The sequence below is a fragment of the Pristis pectinata genome, chromosome 24 (assembly GCF_009764475.1).
Source record: "Pristis pectinata isolate sPriPec2 chromosome 24, sPriPec2.1.pri, whole genome shotgun sequence".
In the NCBI taxonomy this organism is placed as follows: domain Eukaryota; kingdom Metazoa; phylum Chordata; class Chondrichthyes; order Rhinopristiformes; family Pristidae; genus Pristis; species Pristis pectinata.
This window is the reverse complement of record NC_067428.1, coordinates 4,380,902-4,398,609: the sequence shown is the minus strand read 5'-3', so window position 1 is coordinate 4,398,609 and position 17,708 is coordinate 4,380,902. Positions and strand designations below refer to the sequence as shown.

Below are 17,708 nucleotides of genomic sequence, written 5' to 3'. Positions count from 1 at the left end.
CAGCGGCATTAACTGCTGTTCCACATGAAGAACAACGTGAACTTTTATAGTATCTCTGATGTAGCAAACAAAATTTAATACTCGAGACACGTAATGAGAATGATTGATTATATTCACAATAAGCTTGGCCAGTTAGTCTTTGTCGGTGTTTATGCACCACTCAAGCTTTCTCCTACCCTTCCCAACCATGTATATCAGGATAGTTTTCCACTCCTGTTTCCCTCCTGTCTTGATCTAACACTCCCACCCGCTTCTTCCCTCTGTGACAGCAAGTCCCATGTCTCCACAACTCTGTGAGAGGCAGCCCTGATCCTCGTGTGACCCCACTCTCCACCTTCTGCCACCAGGAGCAGCTGCTCTTTGCCCCTACTCCACCTTCATCCTTGCGGCCAGCTAGCCTGCCAATGGGGTACCTCTGTCCTGACTTTTCATCCCTTATTCATCATTCTATTACATGGAGTGCAGATACTCAGGCACCTGACCGAAAGCTTGGACAAAGGGGCAGTTTTAGGGGATAATGGTGGAGAAGAGTGGAGGAATGTAGGGATGGTTCCCATTATTGGAATAATTGAGTTTAGGAATGTGCAAAAAACCACAATTGGAGAAGCACTGAAATCAGGAAGCTGCAAAGGTATGTGCCATTAGCACCTCTCCCTCATTCCAGCAGCGTTTTCTACTCTTATTTTCAAGGTAAGAGGGTTGTATTGTAGGATATTTCTTCAAGGACCAAGTCACTGTCATCTAATCCTGTGGCATGTTGCTACAGTTCACCAGCATGTGTTTAATTATTGAGGCATAAAAGAAACAGATGAAACCTGTGCAGCCAGTACTAAAGCTAGTTGTGGAGAAAAGTCAGGAGGAACCTTGAATCCTATTGGGACGAGAGTTGCTATTAGAAGCTGACAGATTAAATAAATAGGCAAAATGAGGGCACATTCAGTTCAATGTGGGAAAGTGTCAGCATCCACGTTCAATTGAAGGAAGGTGGATCAGAGTATTTATCAAGTAAGGAGATGCAGGGCATTGTGGAGAAACTTGGGGGCCAAGGTACAGAGATCACTAAGAGCCAGTGGACACTTACAAAACTAATTTAAAGAAGGACAAGTGGAATATTGGGCATTATGTTGTGAATTACAATACAAAGGAGTGAAAATTCTGATGTATTGGATCTCATTTAGGGTCAGTTCTGCCCATCGTTCCTCAGAAAGGACACATTTGCCTTGGAAAGGATGCAGTGTAGATTCATCAGAATAATCCTGGGCTAACAGGACTAAATTATGAGGAGCGATTGCATGGATGTGTCTTGTATTTTCTGGGTAGGGAAGTGATCTAATTGAGATGAATTTGACAGAAAAGATGGAGAGTAGTTATTTACAGAATCTTCATGTTAGTGGGCTGAAGGACCTGTACTGTGCTCTAATGTTCTATGTTCTAAGTACTCACTCACACAAAGGTTAGTGGGGAACCTGGGATCCTCCCACAGAAATGTTGCATCTACAAGCATCAATTAAGAATTTGAAACCAAAAGTTTCTGGATTTTTGTTAGCCCAGAGTCTTAAAGGGTGTGGGACTAAGGCAGGATTAAGGCACAGGTAAGACATGGTCTAGTTGAATGAGGAAAAGCCTTGAGGGGTTGAATGTTTGATTGCCATTTGGAGACACAAGAGACTGCAGATGCTGGAATCTGGAGAAACACACAAAGCGCTGGAGGAACACGGGGTCAGGCAGCATCTGTGCAGGGAAATGGACGGTCGATGTTTCGGGTCAAGAACCTTCATTTGTTGGTTTCAATGACTTTTAAAAAGAGGCAATTAAATATAGGACTGTGGGACAGTGCAGCTGTGGGCTGAGCAAGATGTCAAAGGTGGAGAAATAATAGTGTTGTGAAACCGATTCAGGGTCTCAGAAGGCAAGGGCTCTGAACACAGTGTTGGAAATAAATGATTTATTTACAAAAAGACAAATGTGGGAAAATGGTAATAGGGGTAACACATGCGCACAGTTTATAGCGAGCGTGGGAAAATTGCAGCGGGGGTAAAATACACACACACACACACACACACACACACACACACACACACACAATGAACTAGGTACATACAATCAAGGAAAAACAACATGATATCCGCCACCCCTTGACTCAGTGCAGGCACAGCTCTATGCTACTAGGGACACTAACTAAAATGCTCCCAACCCTGTAACAGTGCACACCTCACCAATGATTTCTCCAGCGCCATTTTACAGTGCTCGGCCTGGAGCGAAGCAGGGTGATCCCTTGGAGCAGACAGAGAGAGAGAGCTGAGCACATGTGGCACTCTTTATAGTGCTGGAGGGCTGAGGGGTCCAGCCCAGGTAATTTAAAAAGGCCAATGGCCCAGTGCCAGCAAGGACTAATCAACTACAAAGGCCAATGATCAGGTGTGTGCTGATGGGTGGGGCGGGGCCAAACCTTGATTGGCAGTAGTGTGTCTTCTGACCAGGTAGGGGGCAGTGCTGTCACGTGACAGCCACGACCCTCCACAATACATACAGCCAGCACATATCTCATTTTACAGAGGTTTGAAGGATGGGCGTTGGTGTTGGAAGGGTGATCCAGGTTGTGCTGCTCATTGCTGCGCAGAGGAGCAATTCAACACTGCAAATTCCATTGTATTGCAATTCATTTGACAGAGTCACTTGAGATAAGGACGCACGAGTCTCCTGCACGCCAAATAAACTGCCAACTGGAATTATATCTGCAACCTGAGATCTGTCTCGAAGGCAAGTGACAGTTGAGAAACCGGGCTCGCCGTGAAGAATACGGGGAATCATGGGACAGGCATGTCTTTTCAAAACCAAATTTGCATCTTTCACCTTGTTGGGACATCCACACCAGCTCACTATAACAAATGTTCCTGATTTGCTCCCTAGATTTTTTGCCTTTTATGGTTATCTTGTGCTGTTACTGTACCCCCTAACATTGAAAACAATGTATTTACTCCATCCAAATCCCTCATGATGTTGAGCACCTTTTCCCAATCTCTGATTAAATTCTTCCCCATGGAGAGCAATGCCACCAGCTCTTCCATTACCTATGGTTTTGTTCTGGTAAATCTCATCAGCTCTCCTCCTCCCCTAGGCCTTGTCATTATCATCCCTGAAGCCCATAGTTGGCAAAATATTCTGGCTGAGGATGAAGCAGCGATTACTTCCCTGATATTGTGCCACCTGGCACCAAGTGTTAGCTCTGTACATTGTGTTTCTTGGGTGCTGTGGTACTGTGTTGGTTCCAGGTGGTGAAGTCAAGCATTCCAATCTGACCCAGGCTCAGCTGGTTTGAAGTTCAACATATGGCAGCAGGAACAAACAGTCTTCGGTCGAGCTACCAAAGAGTCTACCAACCACTTTCAGGTGAACTGTTGATTGTTTTTCTGGCCATGGTTACTGTCCTACAGTTGTATGATGCTCTCTGGAGTTCTTTAAATTTGCTAAGGTTACAGGTGGTGGTGTGGTTAGTCTAGTGTCCCAACATTTGCACAGAGCAGACTCTCCCATGTGTCTATTAGGAGGCATTCCCTTTGGAATAGTGTGGTTAGGAGAGTAAAGGGAGCAGAAGACACAGAGACCAAGACAAGTTAAAATAAGATAAGATCTCTTTATTGGTCACATGTACATTAAAACACACGCATCTTTTGTGTAGAGTGTTCTGGGGGGCAGCCCACAAGTGTCGCCACGCTTCCGGCGCCAACATAGTATTCCCACAACTTCCTAACCCGTACGTCTTTGGAATGTGGGAGGAAACCGGAGCACCTGGAGGAAACCCACGCAGACATGGGGAGGACGTACAAATTCCTTACAGACAGTGGCCAGAATTGAACCCGGGTCGCTGGCGCTGTAAAATGTTATGCTAACTGCTACACTACCGTGCCTGCCTGAAGAGGAAGATGGAGAAGGGGGAGGTAAGCTCCCAGGAGGAGGCTGGATTCACCCAGGGATTGACTCATCCACGTGAACCTCAGCAAGAAACAGTGCATGACATCGACACTTCAGTGAGGAAAGAGTTCACCCGTTGCTGTTGGAAATTCGAGCCCCCAGGGGAAACCCACACGGTCACAGGGAGAACGTGCAAACCCCTCAGAGACAGTACCCGAGGTCAGGATTGAACCTGGGTCTCTGTGGCTGTGAGGCAGCAGCTCTACCAGCTGTGCTGTAGATGATTATGTTGGCAGTGGTGGAGAAAGCCATTTGTGTGCTGAAGTGATGATTCTATGCCTGGATGGCTCTGGAGAGGCAGAGCAGTGCTCGGGGCAGCAGATGTCACCACATGTACTGTTTTACTGAGCGCTGCACAGCTGTGCCTGCCCCGAGCTGTATGGTTTGGAGGCAGAGAAGGAGGAGGAAGAGAAAGATGGTGGGAGAAGGCAACATAGACACAACTTATCCGTCCATGAACAACTTGTCTGACTTCACTACCACAATCCCAGCTTACATCCTTTCTCTCTCTGCTGCTGTTCACCATAGCATGCTCTTAGGCACAAATATATACAGATTTATGAATTAGGAGCAGGAGTAGGATATTTGACCCATCGAATCTGCTCCAACATTCAATTAGGTCATGGTTGATCTGCTAGCAACCTCAAATCTGCATTCCTGTTTATCTGTGGTAACCTTTAACTGCCTTGCTTATCAAGAAATATTAACCTATGCCTTAAAAATTTTCAAAGACTTGTTCCACAACCCTTTGAAGAAGATAGTTCCAAAGACTCATGATCCTCTGAGAGGAAAAAATGCCTCATCTCTGTTTTAATTGAGTGACCCCCTTATTTTTAAATGGTATCCCTTGGTCCTGGACTCTCCCATAAGAGAAAACACCCATCTTGTCAACAGACCTCAGGATCTAATGTTTCAATCAAGCCACCTCCCATTCTTCTAAGCTCTGGCAGATACAAACCTAGCCTGTGCAATCTTTCTTCAGAAGGGAACCCACACTTTCCAGACATTAGTCCAGTAAAAGAACTAGTCATTGACTTCAGGAAGGGGGGCAGTGCACATGCTCCTGTCTACATCAATCGTGCTGAGGTTGTGAGAGTTGAGAGCTTCAAGTTCCTAAGAGTGAGCATCACCAATAGCCTGTCCTGGTCCAATCACGTACATGCCATAGTCAAGAAAGCTCACCAGTGTATCTACTTCCTCAGGAGGCTAAAGAAATTTGGCATGTCCTCGTCGACCCTCACCAATTTTTATTGATGCACCATAGAAAACATGCTATCCGGATGCATCACAGCTTGGTACGGCAACTGCTCTGCCTGTGACCGCAAGAAACTGCAGAGTTGTGGACACAGCTCAGCACATCACAGAAACCAACCTCCCCTCCATGGACTCTGTCTACACTTCTCGCTGCCTCAGAAAAGCAGCCAATGTAGTCAAAGACCCCTCCCACCCTAGACATTCTCCCTTCTGCCCTCTCCCATTGGGCAGAAGATGCAAAAGCTTGAAAGCACGTACCACCAGGCTCAAGGACATCTTCTATCCCACTGTTGTAAGACTTGAATGGTTCCCTAGTATGATAAGATGGACTCCTGACCTACAGTCTACCTCGTTATGACCTTGCACCTTATTGTCTGGCTGCACTGCACTTTCTCTGTAGCTGTGACACTTTACTCTGTATTCTGTTATTGTTCTACCTTGTATGACCTCAATGCACTGTGTAATGAATTGATCTGTACGAACGGTATGCAAGACAAGTTTTTCACTGTACCTCGGTACATGTGATAGTAATGAACCAATTCCAATTCTAAGCAACACAAAAGTAAACATTTTGAACAATATTAATAAAGTAACACCATATTGCATAAAAACATCAACGAATGACACCTGTGACATTCCATTGACAGTGGTTTTCCATGTGCCTTTATTGCACTAATGGTCCTACACAGTTCCTATCCCACTGAGTGCAGCATGATTGATGGAAGGCAGAATATTCCCAAGGCATGAGATTAGAGGTGGCCTTTCCGGCAAAAGACCTTGAGCAGCTCTGGGCTTTGAAGGCAATTTCACACCTGCCTTCTTCTGTGGGTTGCCCGATCAATATCTTCCTCTGGTTCTTCTGCTGCAGAACCCTCTGCGACCTCATCCCCTGGACAACTGGCACCTGTAATTTCCTTGTCACTCTGTAGGTGACGAGCACAGTGTCTCCCCATGAAATGGCAGTCAGTGATATGCTCCTTCTGTGAAATGTAGCAGATCAGGGAGAGGTCAGGTATCCCTGACGACTACATTTGCAGGAGGTGTGTCCAGTTGCAGCTCCTCTCAGACTGCATGGATTGGTTGGAGCAGCAGCTGGACTCACTGAAGAGCATACAGGAGGCAAGGAGTATCATAGGTAGGAGCTTCATGGAGGTGGTCACCCACAGGTTCAGCCAGCTAGGTGGGTAACCACCAGAAGGGGCAGGCAGGTAGTGCAGGAGTGTCTTGTAGCTGCTCCCCTCTCAAACAAGTGTACCGCTTTGGATACCACTGGGGGAAAGCCTCTCATAGGAAAGCAACAGCAGCAGCCAGATCAGTGGCACCATGACTGGCTCCTGCTGTACAACAGGGAACGTCAAAGTCTAGGTGAGCGGTAGTGATAGGGAACTCTATAATCAAAGACACAGACAGGGGTTTCTGTGGCCTCAAGCGAGACTCCAGGATGGTGTGTTGCCTCCCTGGTGCCAGAGTCAAGGATGTCTCAGAGCAGATTCAGGACATCATGAAAGGGGAGGGTGGGCAGCCAGAGGTTGTGGTCCATATTGGTACCAATGACTAGGCAGTAGGGGAGACGAGGTCCTGCAAAGGGAATTTAGGGAGTTAGGTGGAAAGTTAAAAAGCAGCATCCCTGGGATATAATCTCAGGATTACTACCTATGCCACATGCTAGTGAGGTGAGAAATAGGAAGATAATACAGTTGAATTTGTGGCTAATGAACTGGTGTAGGATGGAGAGCTTCAGATACCTGGATCATTAGGATCTCTTCCAGGACAGGTGGGACCTGTACAAGAAGGACAGGTTGAACCTAAGCTGGAGGGGTGCCAATACCCTCACAGGGAGGTTTGCTGGTGCTAATCAGAAGAGTTTAAACTAGTGTGGCAGGGGTTGGAATCAGAGCAGTAGGTCAGCAGGTGGAGAGTTTTAGGAGAAGAAAGTCCCATGGGAAGAACAGGCAGGGCCAGGGTAATGAACATGCCAGGAATAATGATCTGAAGTGTATTTGTTTCAATGCAAGGGTGAGGCAGATGAGCTTAGAGCCTGGATTAGTGCATGGAACTACGATATTGTAGCCATTACAGAGATTTGGTTGAAAGAAGGACAGGACTGGCTGCTCAATGTTCCAGGATGTAGATATTTCAGATGTGACAGAGAGGGGTGTAAAAGAGATGGGGAGTCGCTTTACTGATCAGGGGAAATTCACGGCTGCACAAAGAGAGGACATCCTGGAGAGCTCATCAATTGAGGCCATATGGGCAGAGCTCAGGAATAAGATAGGTACAATCACTCCAATGGAGTTATACTATAGGCCTCTCAATTGGCAAAGGGAGCAGATGTGCAGGCAGATCATGGAAGATGATCATAGAAACATTTCGAATGTTAAAGGACTGGACAGAGTAGATGTGGCTAAGTTGTGTTCCCTTGGTGGGTAAGTCTAGGACAAGAGGGCACAGTCTTAGAATTAGAGGGTACCCATTTAGAACAGAAATGAGGAGAAATTTCTTTAGCCAGAGGGTCGTGGATTTATGGAATTCGTTGTCGCATACAGCTGTGGAGGCCCAATCATTGGGGGTGTTTAAGGAGGAGATTGATATGTATCTAATTAGTCAGGGTATCAAGGGATGTGGGGAAAAGGCCGGGAATTGGGGCTAGATGGGAGAATAGTTTAGCTCACGGTGAGGTAGTGGAGCAGACTCGATGGGCCAAATGGTCTACTCCTGCTCCTTTGTCTTGTGATCTTGTGATGTAAAAGCAACAGGGTTATTGTAGTGAGTGGAGTCAACTTCCCCAATATTGACTGGGACTCCCTTAGTGCAGGAGCTCAGATGGGGCAGAATTTGTTAGGTGCATCCAGGAGGGTTTCCTGAAAACAATGTGTGGATAGTCCAACGATGGACCTTATATTGGGGAATGAGCTTGGCCAGGTGATTGAAGTTTCAGAGGGGCAGTAGTTTGGGAACTGTTGCAATAATTCTGTAAGTTTTGAGATGGTTATAGATAAGGGTAAGACCGGTCCTCAGGTGGAAATGCTAAGTTGGGAGAAGGCTAATTATAACGGTACTAGGCAGGAACTGGGGAGAGTAGATTGGGGGGCGGCTGTTTTCAGGGTAAATCCACATCTGACATGCGGCAGTCTTTTAAAGGCCAGTTGATTAGAGTTCAGGCCCAGCCTGTGAGGATGGAAGATGGGATGACAAGAAATGTAAGTTTGGTCAAAAAGGTAAAGGAAGCAAACGTAAGGTTTAGGAAGCTGAAAACAGACAAGGCCCTTGAGCAATATGAAGGAAGCAGTAAAGAACTTACACAAGATATTATGAGGACTAAAAGGTGCCACGAAATGCCTTCAGCAAGTAGGTTTCGGGAGAATCTCAAGGCATTTTATACGTATATTAGGAGCAAGAGGGTAGTTAGGGAAAGGGGAGGTCCACTTAAGGACAAAGGAAGGAATTTATGGTGAGGTTGTCAATGAGTACTTCAACTTGGTATTCACTACGGAGAAGGACATGGATCATGGTGATATTAGGGAGGTGGATGTTGCTATTCCAGGGCATGTCAATATTAAGGAGGGGGGGTGTTAGGTGTCTTGAAAGACATTAAGGTGATTAAGACCCCAGGATCTGATGGGATCTATCCCAGGATATCGAAGTATGCAAGGGAGGAGATTGCTGCGGCCTTGACTGTAGTGTAAGGGTTTAAAAGCATGTCTGCAATTAAAATGGAGTTGTCTTCTAACAGCACTCAGGCTGAGCAAGCTGGCTTACTTGGAAAACAAGTAACTCCTGAGACCCTGGGTCATGTAGTGATGTAGTCAGATAAGGTAAATTTGTTTATAGCAGGAAAGCAATTAAGACCAGTTTGGTACCATGTGCAGTAAACAACTTTGTTTCTGTATTGGGGGATAGCTGGTTTCTTAATGTGATTGAAAAATGTGTGTAAAATCAGGAATAAAGTGTGGCCTTTTTTAACTTTATAAGTGTGATCTGTAAGAGAGCTCACTGGGCTTCTCCTGGGACCGGGATCCGGAATGCTGCCGGGACCTTCGAGCCTCCGGACCAATTGTCGTTGTACGGAGTCCCTAGCAAGCAGAAGGGTGTGAGACTCGTTACTTTAGTAATATTTTAGTAACTTGTTGTTTTGATAATATCTTAATACATATGGTATTTGTAACCTTATATCATTGAAGTGTTCTTTCTGCATCACTGATCTGAATCCTCAAAATCTGCTTACATTCCGTTACATTGACAGGGATTTTTATACCTCTTCAGCTACAGGCAAGGTGCCAGAAGACTGGAGAATGGCCAATGTTGTTCCTTTGTTAAAGAAGGGCCACAGGGACAAACCACTAAAATCTGACCCGGTGGACCTTACATCAGCGGTAGGGAAATTATTGGAGAAGATCCTTAGGGACAGGATTTACTTGCATTTGGAAAAGCGTAGATTTATTAGGGAAAGTCAGCATAGCTATGTGCGTGAGAGATCCTGTCTCTCAAATTTGATTGTGATTTTGAGGAGCTGATAAAGGTGATTGACGAGCACAGGGCAGTGCATATTGTCTACATGAAAGCATTTGACAAGGTCATTCATGGTAGGCTGATCCAGAAGATTAAGTCACATGCCACGGTGAGTTGGTAAATTGGATCCAAAAATGACTTGACAGAGGGTAGTGGCTGAGGGGTATTTTTCTGACTGGAGGTCTATGACCAGTGATGTTCCACAAGGATCAGTGCTGGGACCTCTGTTGTTTGTAATATATATTAATGTTTTGGATGAAAATGTAGGTGTCTGTTTAGTAAGTTTGCAGATGACATGAAAATTGGTCGTGTTGTGGATAGTGAGGAAGATTGTTAAATAACACAGCAAGAAAATTTGGATGGGCAGCTGGCAGATGGAGTTTAATCCGGACAAGGATGGGTTAATGCATTTTGGGAGGACAAATGAAAGAAGAAAGGAGACAGTAAATGGTAGGACTTAGGAGCATTGATGTACAGGGAGGTCTTGGGGTACAAGTCCATAGCTCTCTGAAAATGACAGCACAAGCAGATAGGGTGGTGAAGAAGGCATATGGTATACTTGTCTCCATCAGTCAGGGCATTGAGTATAAAAGTCGGGAAGTCATGTTGCAGCTGTATAAAACTTCGGTTAAGCCACATTTGGAGTATTGTGTGCAGTTCTGGTCACCGCACTATAGGAAGGCTGTGGAAACTTCGGAGAGGGTGCAGAAGAGGTTCATCAGGATGTTGCCTGGATTGGACTGTATTAGTTATAAGGTGAGGTTGTACAAACTTGGGTTGTTTTCTCTGGAGCGTCGGAGGCTGAGGGACGACCTGATAGAAGTATGTAAGATTATGGGAGGCATCAATAGGATAGGCAGTCAGAATCTTTTTCCCAGGGTGGAAATGTCAAATACTATAGGTTTAAGGTGAAAGGGGGAAAGTTTATCGGAGATTTGCGAGGAAAGTTTTTTTCACAAAGGTTGGTAGGTGCCTAGGGAGGTGGTGGCAGTAGATACAATAGAAAAGTTCAAGAGGCATTCAGACGGACATGTGAACAGGCAGGGGATGGAGGGATATGGACCATGTGCAGGTGGATGGGATTAGTTTAGAATGGCATCATGCTCGGCAGAGACATGGTGGGCCGAAGGGCCTGTTCCTGTGCTGTACTGTTCTACGTCCTATGTTTCATGTTCTATGATCAAAGTGCATATCCCATCTCGAGGTTAATGTTGGTACTGGAGCTGGTGGTAAGAGTGTTAAATGGTTTATTTCATCTTAATGGTTTTCTTGTACTTCAGTCACCCCTGGCCAGGTTGCAGTTATGAGCTGTCTGCAAGGAGAAAGTACAAGGGTAAGGTTTGTTGAATCAGGGGAGGGGAGTCAAATAGGAGACGTTGCAGCTTCTGCAGTTTGTAAATCAGAACTGAATGAGGGATATGAAGTGAAGACTGGGAATGAAGCAATGTTTGAAAGCTGTGCTATGTGTGCGTGAGGCTGAAGATGCCAGTCAAAAAACTGAACATACTGGAAGTCTGAAATAAAGTAAAAAAATTGTTGGAAAGACTCAGCAGGTCAGGCAGCATCTATGGAGAGCGAGAGAGATCTGAAACGTTAACTCTGTTTCTAAATATTTTAAAAATTTTATTTACAGTGTGGTAACAGGCCCTTCCGGCCCAACGAGTCCGCGCCACCCATTTTAAACCCAAATTAACCTACCCATACATCTTTGCAATGCTGCCTCAACTGCTGAGTGTTTTTATTTCCGAATATGCAAGGCTGGGATGAACCTAGGAGTGATAGTTGAGAATCCTAACTGGTGGGGTTGTTAGTATCTGGCTGATGGGGGTGTGTTTAACTGTGTATGAATCTGGTGCTGCAGTTTACGTGATATAGCATTTGAAGGTGCGTTCGCTGACTCCTCATTTGAGGTCATTGAATTTTTTGTGGCTTTGCTTCAGGTTCTTTCGGGCTTGACTTCTGGTGTTGACCTCCACAGCTAGCTGTCTCACAGCCTTCTGAGCTTGTAAACAGAAAGCTTCCTGATCCCCTCCTGAAGCAGGATGGTTCTCTGCCTCTTCACCTCCTCCACTGAAGTATCACAAATATGCTGTCTGGAAAGGCCATGGTTTAATTATGTCTCCTGGTCCCTGGTTTCTATGAGCTATTGAATTTATCCATCCAGATCTCTTTTTATCAAGTCAAGGATCCTATTTAGATAAGGTCTTTATTATTCACATGTACATCGAAACACACAGTGAAATACATCTTTTGCGTAGTGATTTTGGGGGGCAGCCCGCAAGTGTCGCCACGCTTCCGGCGCCAACATAGCATGCCCATAACTTCCTAACCTGTATGTCTTTGGAATGTGGGAGGAAACCGGAGCACCCAGAGGAAACCCACACAGACACGGGGAGAATGTACAAACTCCTTACAGTGGCTGGATTTGAACCCGGGTCACTGGTACTGTAAAGCATCGTGCTAACCATTATGCTACCGTGCCACTATCGGCATTATCCACGTCTTATTATCTTCTCAGATTTGTGCATGACCTCTCCATTTATGATCCTCTTTTAGAATCATTTCATTTAAACAAATGTGTTATAGTCAATCAAAGTACGTTACAGGCTTCAGATGTGCTTGTTTGTATGTCTGAACTTTACACGATACAGTTACATAATCAATTTCCATTGCAGTAACAGCACATGCAATTGGAGCTGACCAGCTCTTTGTCCTTGGTGTGATGTGCTGCACTCCCAATACTTATACTTTTGGTAACAATATTGCATAATCTTTGTAATATTCGGCAAGCTCTTGGCCATTCTGAAAGCTGATAGCAAGATATCCTTCAGTGTGTAAAACACAAGGAAGGCTCTACAATAAGGAAGTAATTTATAGCTGTTTATGTAAAAGTAGATATGAACTTCAGCCAAGTCACAGTAGACTTCCAGAAAAACTCAGACCAAATGTTTATGGTTAATCACAATCTAAATAAGGAAACAAAATCTTTGCAATTATTCAGGAATTTGTCAGTAATTGTCGAGTAAAATTGGGTTGATTCTCAATTTTGAACTCATAGGTCTACAGTAGTGCAGAGACTACTGCAGCAAACTTTCCTTATACCAACACATTCCCTGAAGGAGTAAGTATTTTGGTTTTGATATTTGCAATTGCAATTAAATTTGCAATGAAAAGGAGTTGGGTGTGGTGAAGCATTGACGAGATGGTGCATGTGTTGAAGAACAAGTAAAACAATATGGTCGTATCAGTTAATGTTTAAAAATATTTCTGTATAGTTCTTGATGGCATGGACAAGTTGGGCTGAAAGGCCTGTTTTGTGCTGTAATACTCTATGTCTCTATGCTTTCAAACACAACTTTGAACAAGTTACTTCCCTCAGTAATATTATGCTGGAAAGTTTTGTTGAATAGAAGTTATGTTTTGTTTGTGTAGGGAGCTTTTCATACTTAATGCAACATGATGATGTGAGTTGGAAAGGAATCTTTGCATGATCCAACTTGTGCTAAAGATGTGCACATTGTGTTCTCTCCATTTGTTTTCTAGACTCCAGACAGCTTGGGCTGGTCAGGACAAATGGTCTATATTTCTGTATAATTGTTCAACACCGTGATGAAGTGTTATGGAATCTCCACACTCATGAAAATGAAGTGTAATAGATTGTGAACACTTATTACAGTGTGATATGGGTGTGTAAATGTAGTAAATTATCTGCACCTCATATGGTAGACAATCAGTTCTACAAATAATATCTATCAGGAAGAAAAAGCATTCCAAAGTACAAACAGTTTGATGGCTGTTAATGTGTCTGCTAGGAAATTGAGCACCGTTTGATTTGGCCTTTCAGTGCCAACATCAAGCACTTCAGGGCCAGAAATAATAGACAGGAAATGAAGCTTGTCCACTCTTCAGGTGTGTCAGAGCAGGATGCCACAAAAATAACAGTGTAACATTTCCCACACAACATCCCTGCCATCAGACATTGGTATCAAAACCAGGGCAGCTTATACTGTTGGCTCATTTTCACTAAGAGCTTCACTGAAGCTATTCAACATTCCCAATAGCATCTTCAGAGCATACAACAACTTGTAATAGCAAAAAAATTGTCATTATCTGCCACTGAGCTACTAAAGGAGATATCAGAGGAAATGTTCAGAGGGGCAGATTTTAAGGAGTGCCGTTAAGAAGCAAGAGAGGTGAATAAATAGAGGGGTTGAGTCATGGAATGTCCGAGTTTTAAGGCCAAGGCAGCTGTTGAGGAGTGACTCAACTTGGGAATGCACAAGAGGCAGAGGTTGCAGGAGTGCACAGACCTTGAAGGTTTGAGAGAGGGTGGAAGAGGTTGCAGAGACTACAGGGAGGGTGGGTGAGACCATGATGGGTCTGGAAAACAAAGGGTTTTAGAACTGAGGGGCTGGTGGAGTGAGAACTAGTGCATGTCGGCAGGAACAGGCATGATGGGTGAACAAGACTTGGGTGAGGACGTGTGGTGGGATTGAGGAGGCTGGCTGGGATGGGAAGCAATTGGAATCCTCGAGGCCAGAGGTAGGGTGAACTGGGAGTCTCGATAACTGTGCCAAAAATCCATGAGCTCCTCACCTTTGTACTGGAGTGTGGGGCGGAGGAGGCAGGGGAGAACAGTGGGAAAGAGACCACAGGAGTTGTCTTTGCATGGAAGCATAGAATCATAGAAGCGTACAGCACAATACAGGCCCTTCGGCCCACAATGTTGTGCTGACCTTTAAACCTCGCCTAAGACTATCTAACCCCTTCCTCCCACATATCCCTCCATTTTAAATTCCTCCATATGCTTATCTAGCAATCTCTTGAATTTGACCAAATTACCTGCCTCCACCACCACCCCAGGCAGTGCGTTCCAGGTCCCAACAACTATCTGGGTAAAAAACCTTCCTCTGATATCTCCCTTGAACTTCCCACCCATTACCTTAAAGCCATGTCCTCTTGTATTGAGCATTGGTGCCCTGGGAAAGAGGCGCTGGCTGTCCACTCTATCTATTCCTCTTAATATTTTGTACACCTCTATCATGTCTCCTCTCATCCTCCTTCTCTCCAAAGAGTGAATCCCTAACTCCCTTAGACTCTCCTCATAATCCATACTCTCTAAACCAGTCAGCATCCTGGTAAATCTCCTCCACACCCTTTCCAACACTTCCACATCCTTCCTATAATGAGGCGACCAGAACTGGACACAGTACTCCAAGTGTGGTCTAACCACAGAGTTTTGTAGAGCTGCATCATTACCTCGCGGCTCTTAAACTCGATCCCCCGACTTATGCATGCTAATATCCCACAAGCTTTCTTAACTACGCTATTCACCTGTGAGGCAACTTTCAAGGATCTGTGGATATGAACCCCCAGATCCCTCTGCTCCTCTACACTACCCAGAATTCTGCCATTAACTGTGCTGTGCCTTGGAGTTTGTCCTTCCAAAGTGTACCCCTCACACTTCTCCAGATTGAACTCCATCTGCCACTTCTCATCCCAGCTCTGCATCCTATCAACATCCCTCTGCAATCTTCAACAATCCTCCACACTATCCACAACACCACCGACCTTTGTGTCATCTGCAAACTTGCCAACCCACTCTTCTATCCCTTCATCCAGGTCATTAATAAAAATCATGAAAAGTAGAGGTCCTAGAACTGATCCTTGTGGGACACCGCTAGTCACAGCCCTCCAATCTGAATGCACTCCCTCCACCACAACCCTCTGCTTTCTACAGGCAAGCCAATTCTGAACCCACATGGCCAAGCCTCCCGGTATCCCATGCCCTCTGACCTTCTGAAAAAGCCTACCATGTGGAACCTTGTCAAATGCCTTACTAAATCCATGTAGACCACATCTACTGCACTACCCTCATCAATCTGCCTGGTCACCTCCTCAAAGAACACTATCAGGCTTGTGAGACATGATCTGCCCTTCACAAAACCATGCTGGCTGTCCCTGATCAGACCATGATTCTCTAAATGCCTATAGATCTTATCTCTTAAGAATCCTGTCCAACAGCTTGCCCACCACAGACGTAAGACTCACTGGTCTATAATTCCCTGGACTATCCTTACTACCTTTTTTGAATAAGGGGACAACATTCACCACCCTCCAATCCTCTGGTACCATTCCCGTAGACATCAAGGACTCAAAGATCCTAGCCGACAGTTCAGCAATCTCGCGGAGCTGCCTGGGGAATATTCCGTTAGCCTACGGGGACTTAACTGTCCTAATATTTTCTAACAGCTCCAACACATCCTCTCTATTGATATCAACATGCTGTAGAACATTAACCTTACCAACACTGTCCTCAGCGTTGTCAAGGCCCCTCTCCTCGGTGAATACTGAAGAGAAGTATTCATTGAGAACCTCACCCACTTTCACAGCTTCCAGGCACTGCTTCTCACCTTTGTCTTTAATCGGACCTACCTTTACTCTCGTCATCCTTCTGCTCTTCACGTACGAGTAAAAAGCCTTGGGATTCTCCTTAACCCCACTCGCCAAAGCCTTTTCATGTCCCCTTCTTGCTCTCCTCAGCCCCTTCTTAAGTTCCATCCTTGCTACCCTATATTCCTCAAGAGACCTATCTGATCCTTGCTGCCTAAACCTCATGTATGCTGCCTTCTTCCTCCTAACTAGATGTTCCACCTCTCGTCACCCATGGTTCCTTCACCCTGCCATTCTTCCTCTGCCTCACTGGAACAAATTTATCCCTGACATCCTGCAAGAGATCCCTGAACAATGATCACATCTCTATAGTACATTTCCCTTCAAAAATATCATCCCAATTTACTCTTGCAAGTTCTAGCCTTATAGCCTCATAATTTGCCCTTCCCCAATTAAATATCTTCCTGTCCTCTTTGCTCCTATCCTAGTCCATGACAATGCTAAAGGTTAGGGAGCGGTGGTCGCTGTCCTCCAAATGCTCACCTACTGAGAGATCTGTCACCTGACCCGGTTCATTACCTAATACTAGATCTAATATGGCATCCTCTCTCGTCAGCCTGTCAACATACTGTGACAGGAATCCATCCTGGACACACAAACTCTGCCCCATCTAAACTTTGGTACTAGCAGGTACCAATCAATATTTGGGAAGTTGAAGTCTCCCATGATAACAACCCTGTTATTCTTGCACCTTTCCAAAGTCTGCCTCCCGATCTGCTCCTCAGTATCCTTGCTGCTACCTGGGGGCCTATAGAATACTCCCAGTAGAGTAACTGCTCCTTTCTTGTTCCTAACATCCACCCATACTGACTCTAGAGAGGATCCTTCTACATTATCCACCCTTTCTGCAGCTGTAATAGTATCCCTGACCAGTATCGCCACCCCTCCTCCTCTTCTCCCCCCTCCCTATCCTTTTTAAAACACTGAAATCCGGGAAAATTCAGTGTCCATTCCTGCCCTGGTGATAGCCAAGTCTCTGCAAGAGCCACAATATCATAGTTCCATGTATTTATCCAAGCTCTCAGTTCATCACCCTTATTCCTGATACTTCTTGCATTTAAGTAAATGCACTTTAGCCCATCCACCTTACTACTTTTATATCCTGTACTCTGCTTCTCCTTCCTCAAAGCCTCTCTATATGTTAGATCTGGCTTTACTTCTTCCACTGACCTAGCCCTCCGGTTCCCATCCCCCTCACAAACTAGTTTAAACCCTCCCAAACCACACTAGCAAACCTGCCTGCAAGGATATTGGTCCCCCTTAAGTTCAGGTGTAACCCATCCATGCTGTACAGGTCCCACCTTCCCCAGAAGAGATCCCGATGATCCGAAAATCTAAAACCTTGTCCCCTGCACCAACTCCTCAGCCACGCATTCATCTGCCATCTCCTCCTGTTCCTACCTTCACTATCATGTGGCACTGGCAGCAATCCTGAGATCACTACCCTTGAGGTCCTGTTCTTCAGCCTTCTGCCTAGCTCCCCAAACTCACTTTTTAGGACCTCATCTCCCTTCCTACCT

At 45.2% G+C, this 17,708-nt stretch overlaps 1 protein-coding gene across 1 annotated transcript in view; it reads left to right on the top strand.

Annotated features, from left to right (window-relative positions):
• Positions 1 to 3,160: 3,160 nt before the first annotated feature.
• LOC127582609 (interleukin-27 subunit beta-like) overlaps positions 3,161 to 17,708 on the top strand; it is a 29,927-nt gene continuing 15,379 nt past the window's right edge. The window contains exon 1 of the mRNA XM_052038049.1: positions 3,161 to 3,390. Within this exon, the coding sequence (XP_051894009.1) occupies positions 3,330 to 3,390 (61 nt within the window). The 5' untranslated portion in view covers positions 3,161 to 3,329. The remainder of the gene's footprint in view (positions 3,391 to 17,708) is intronic.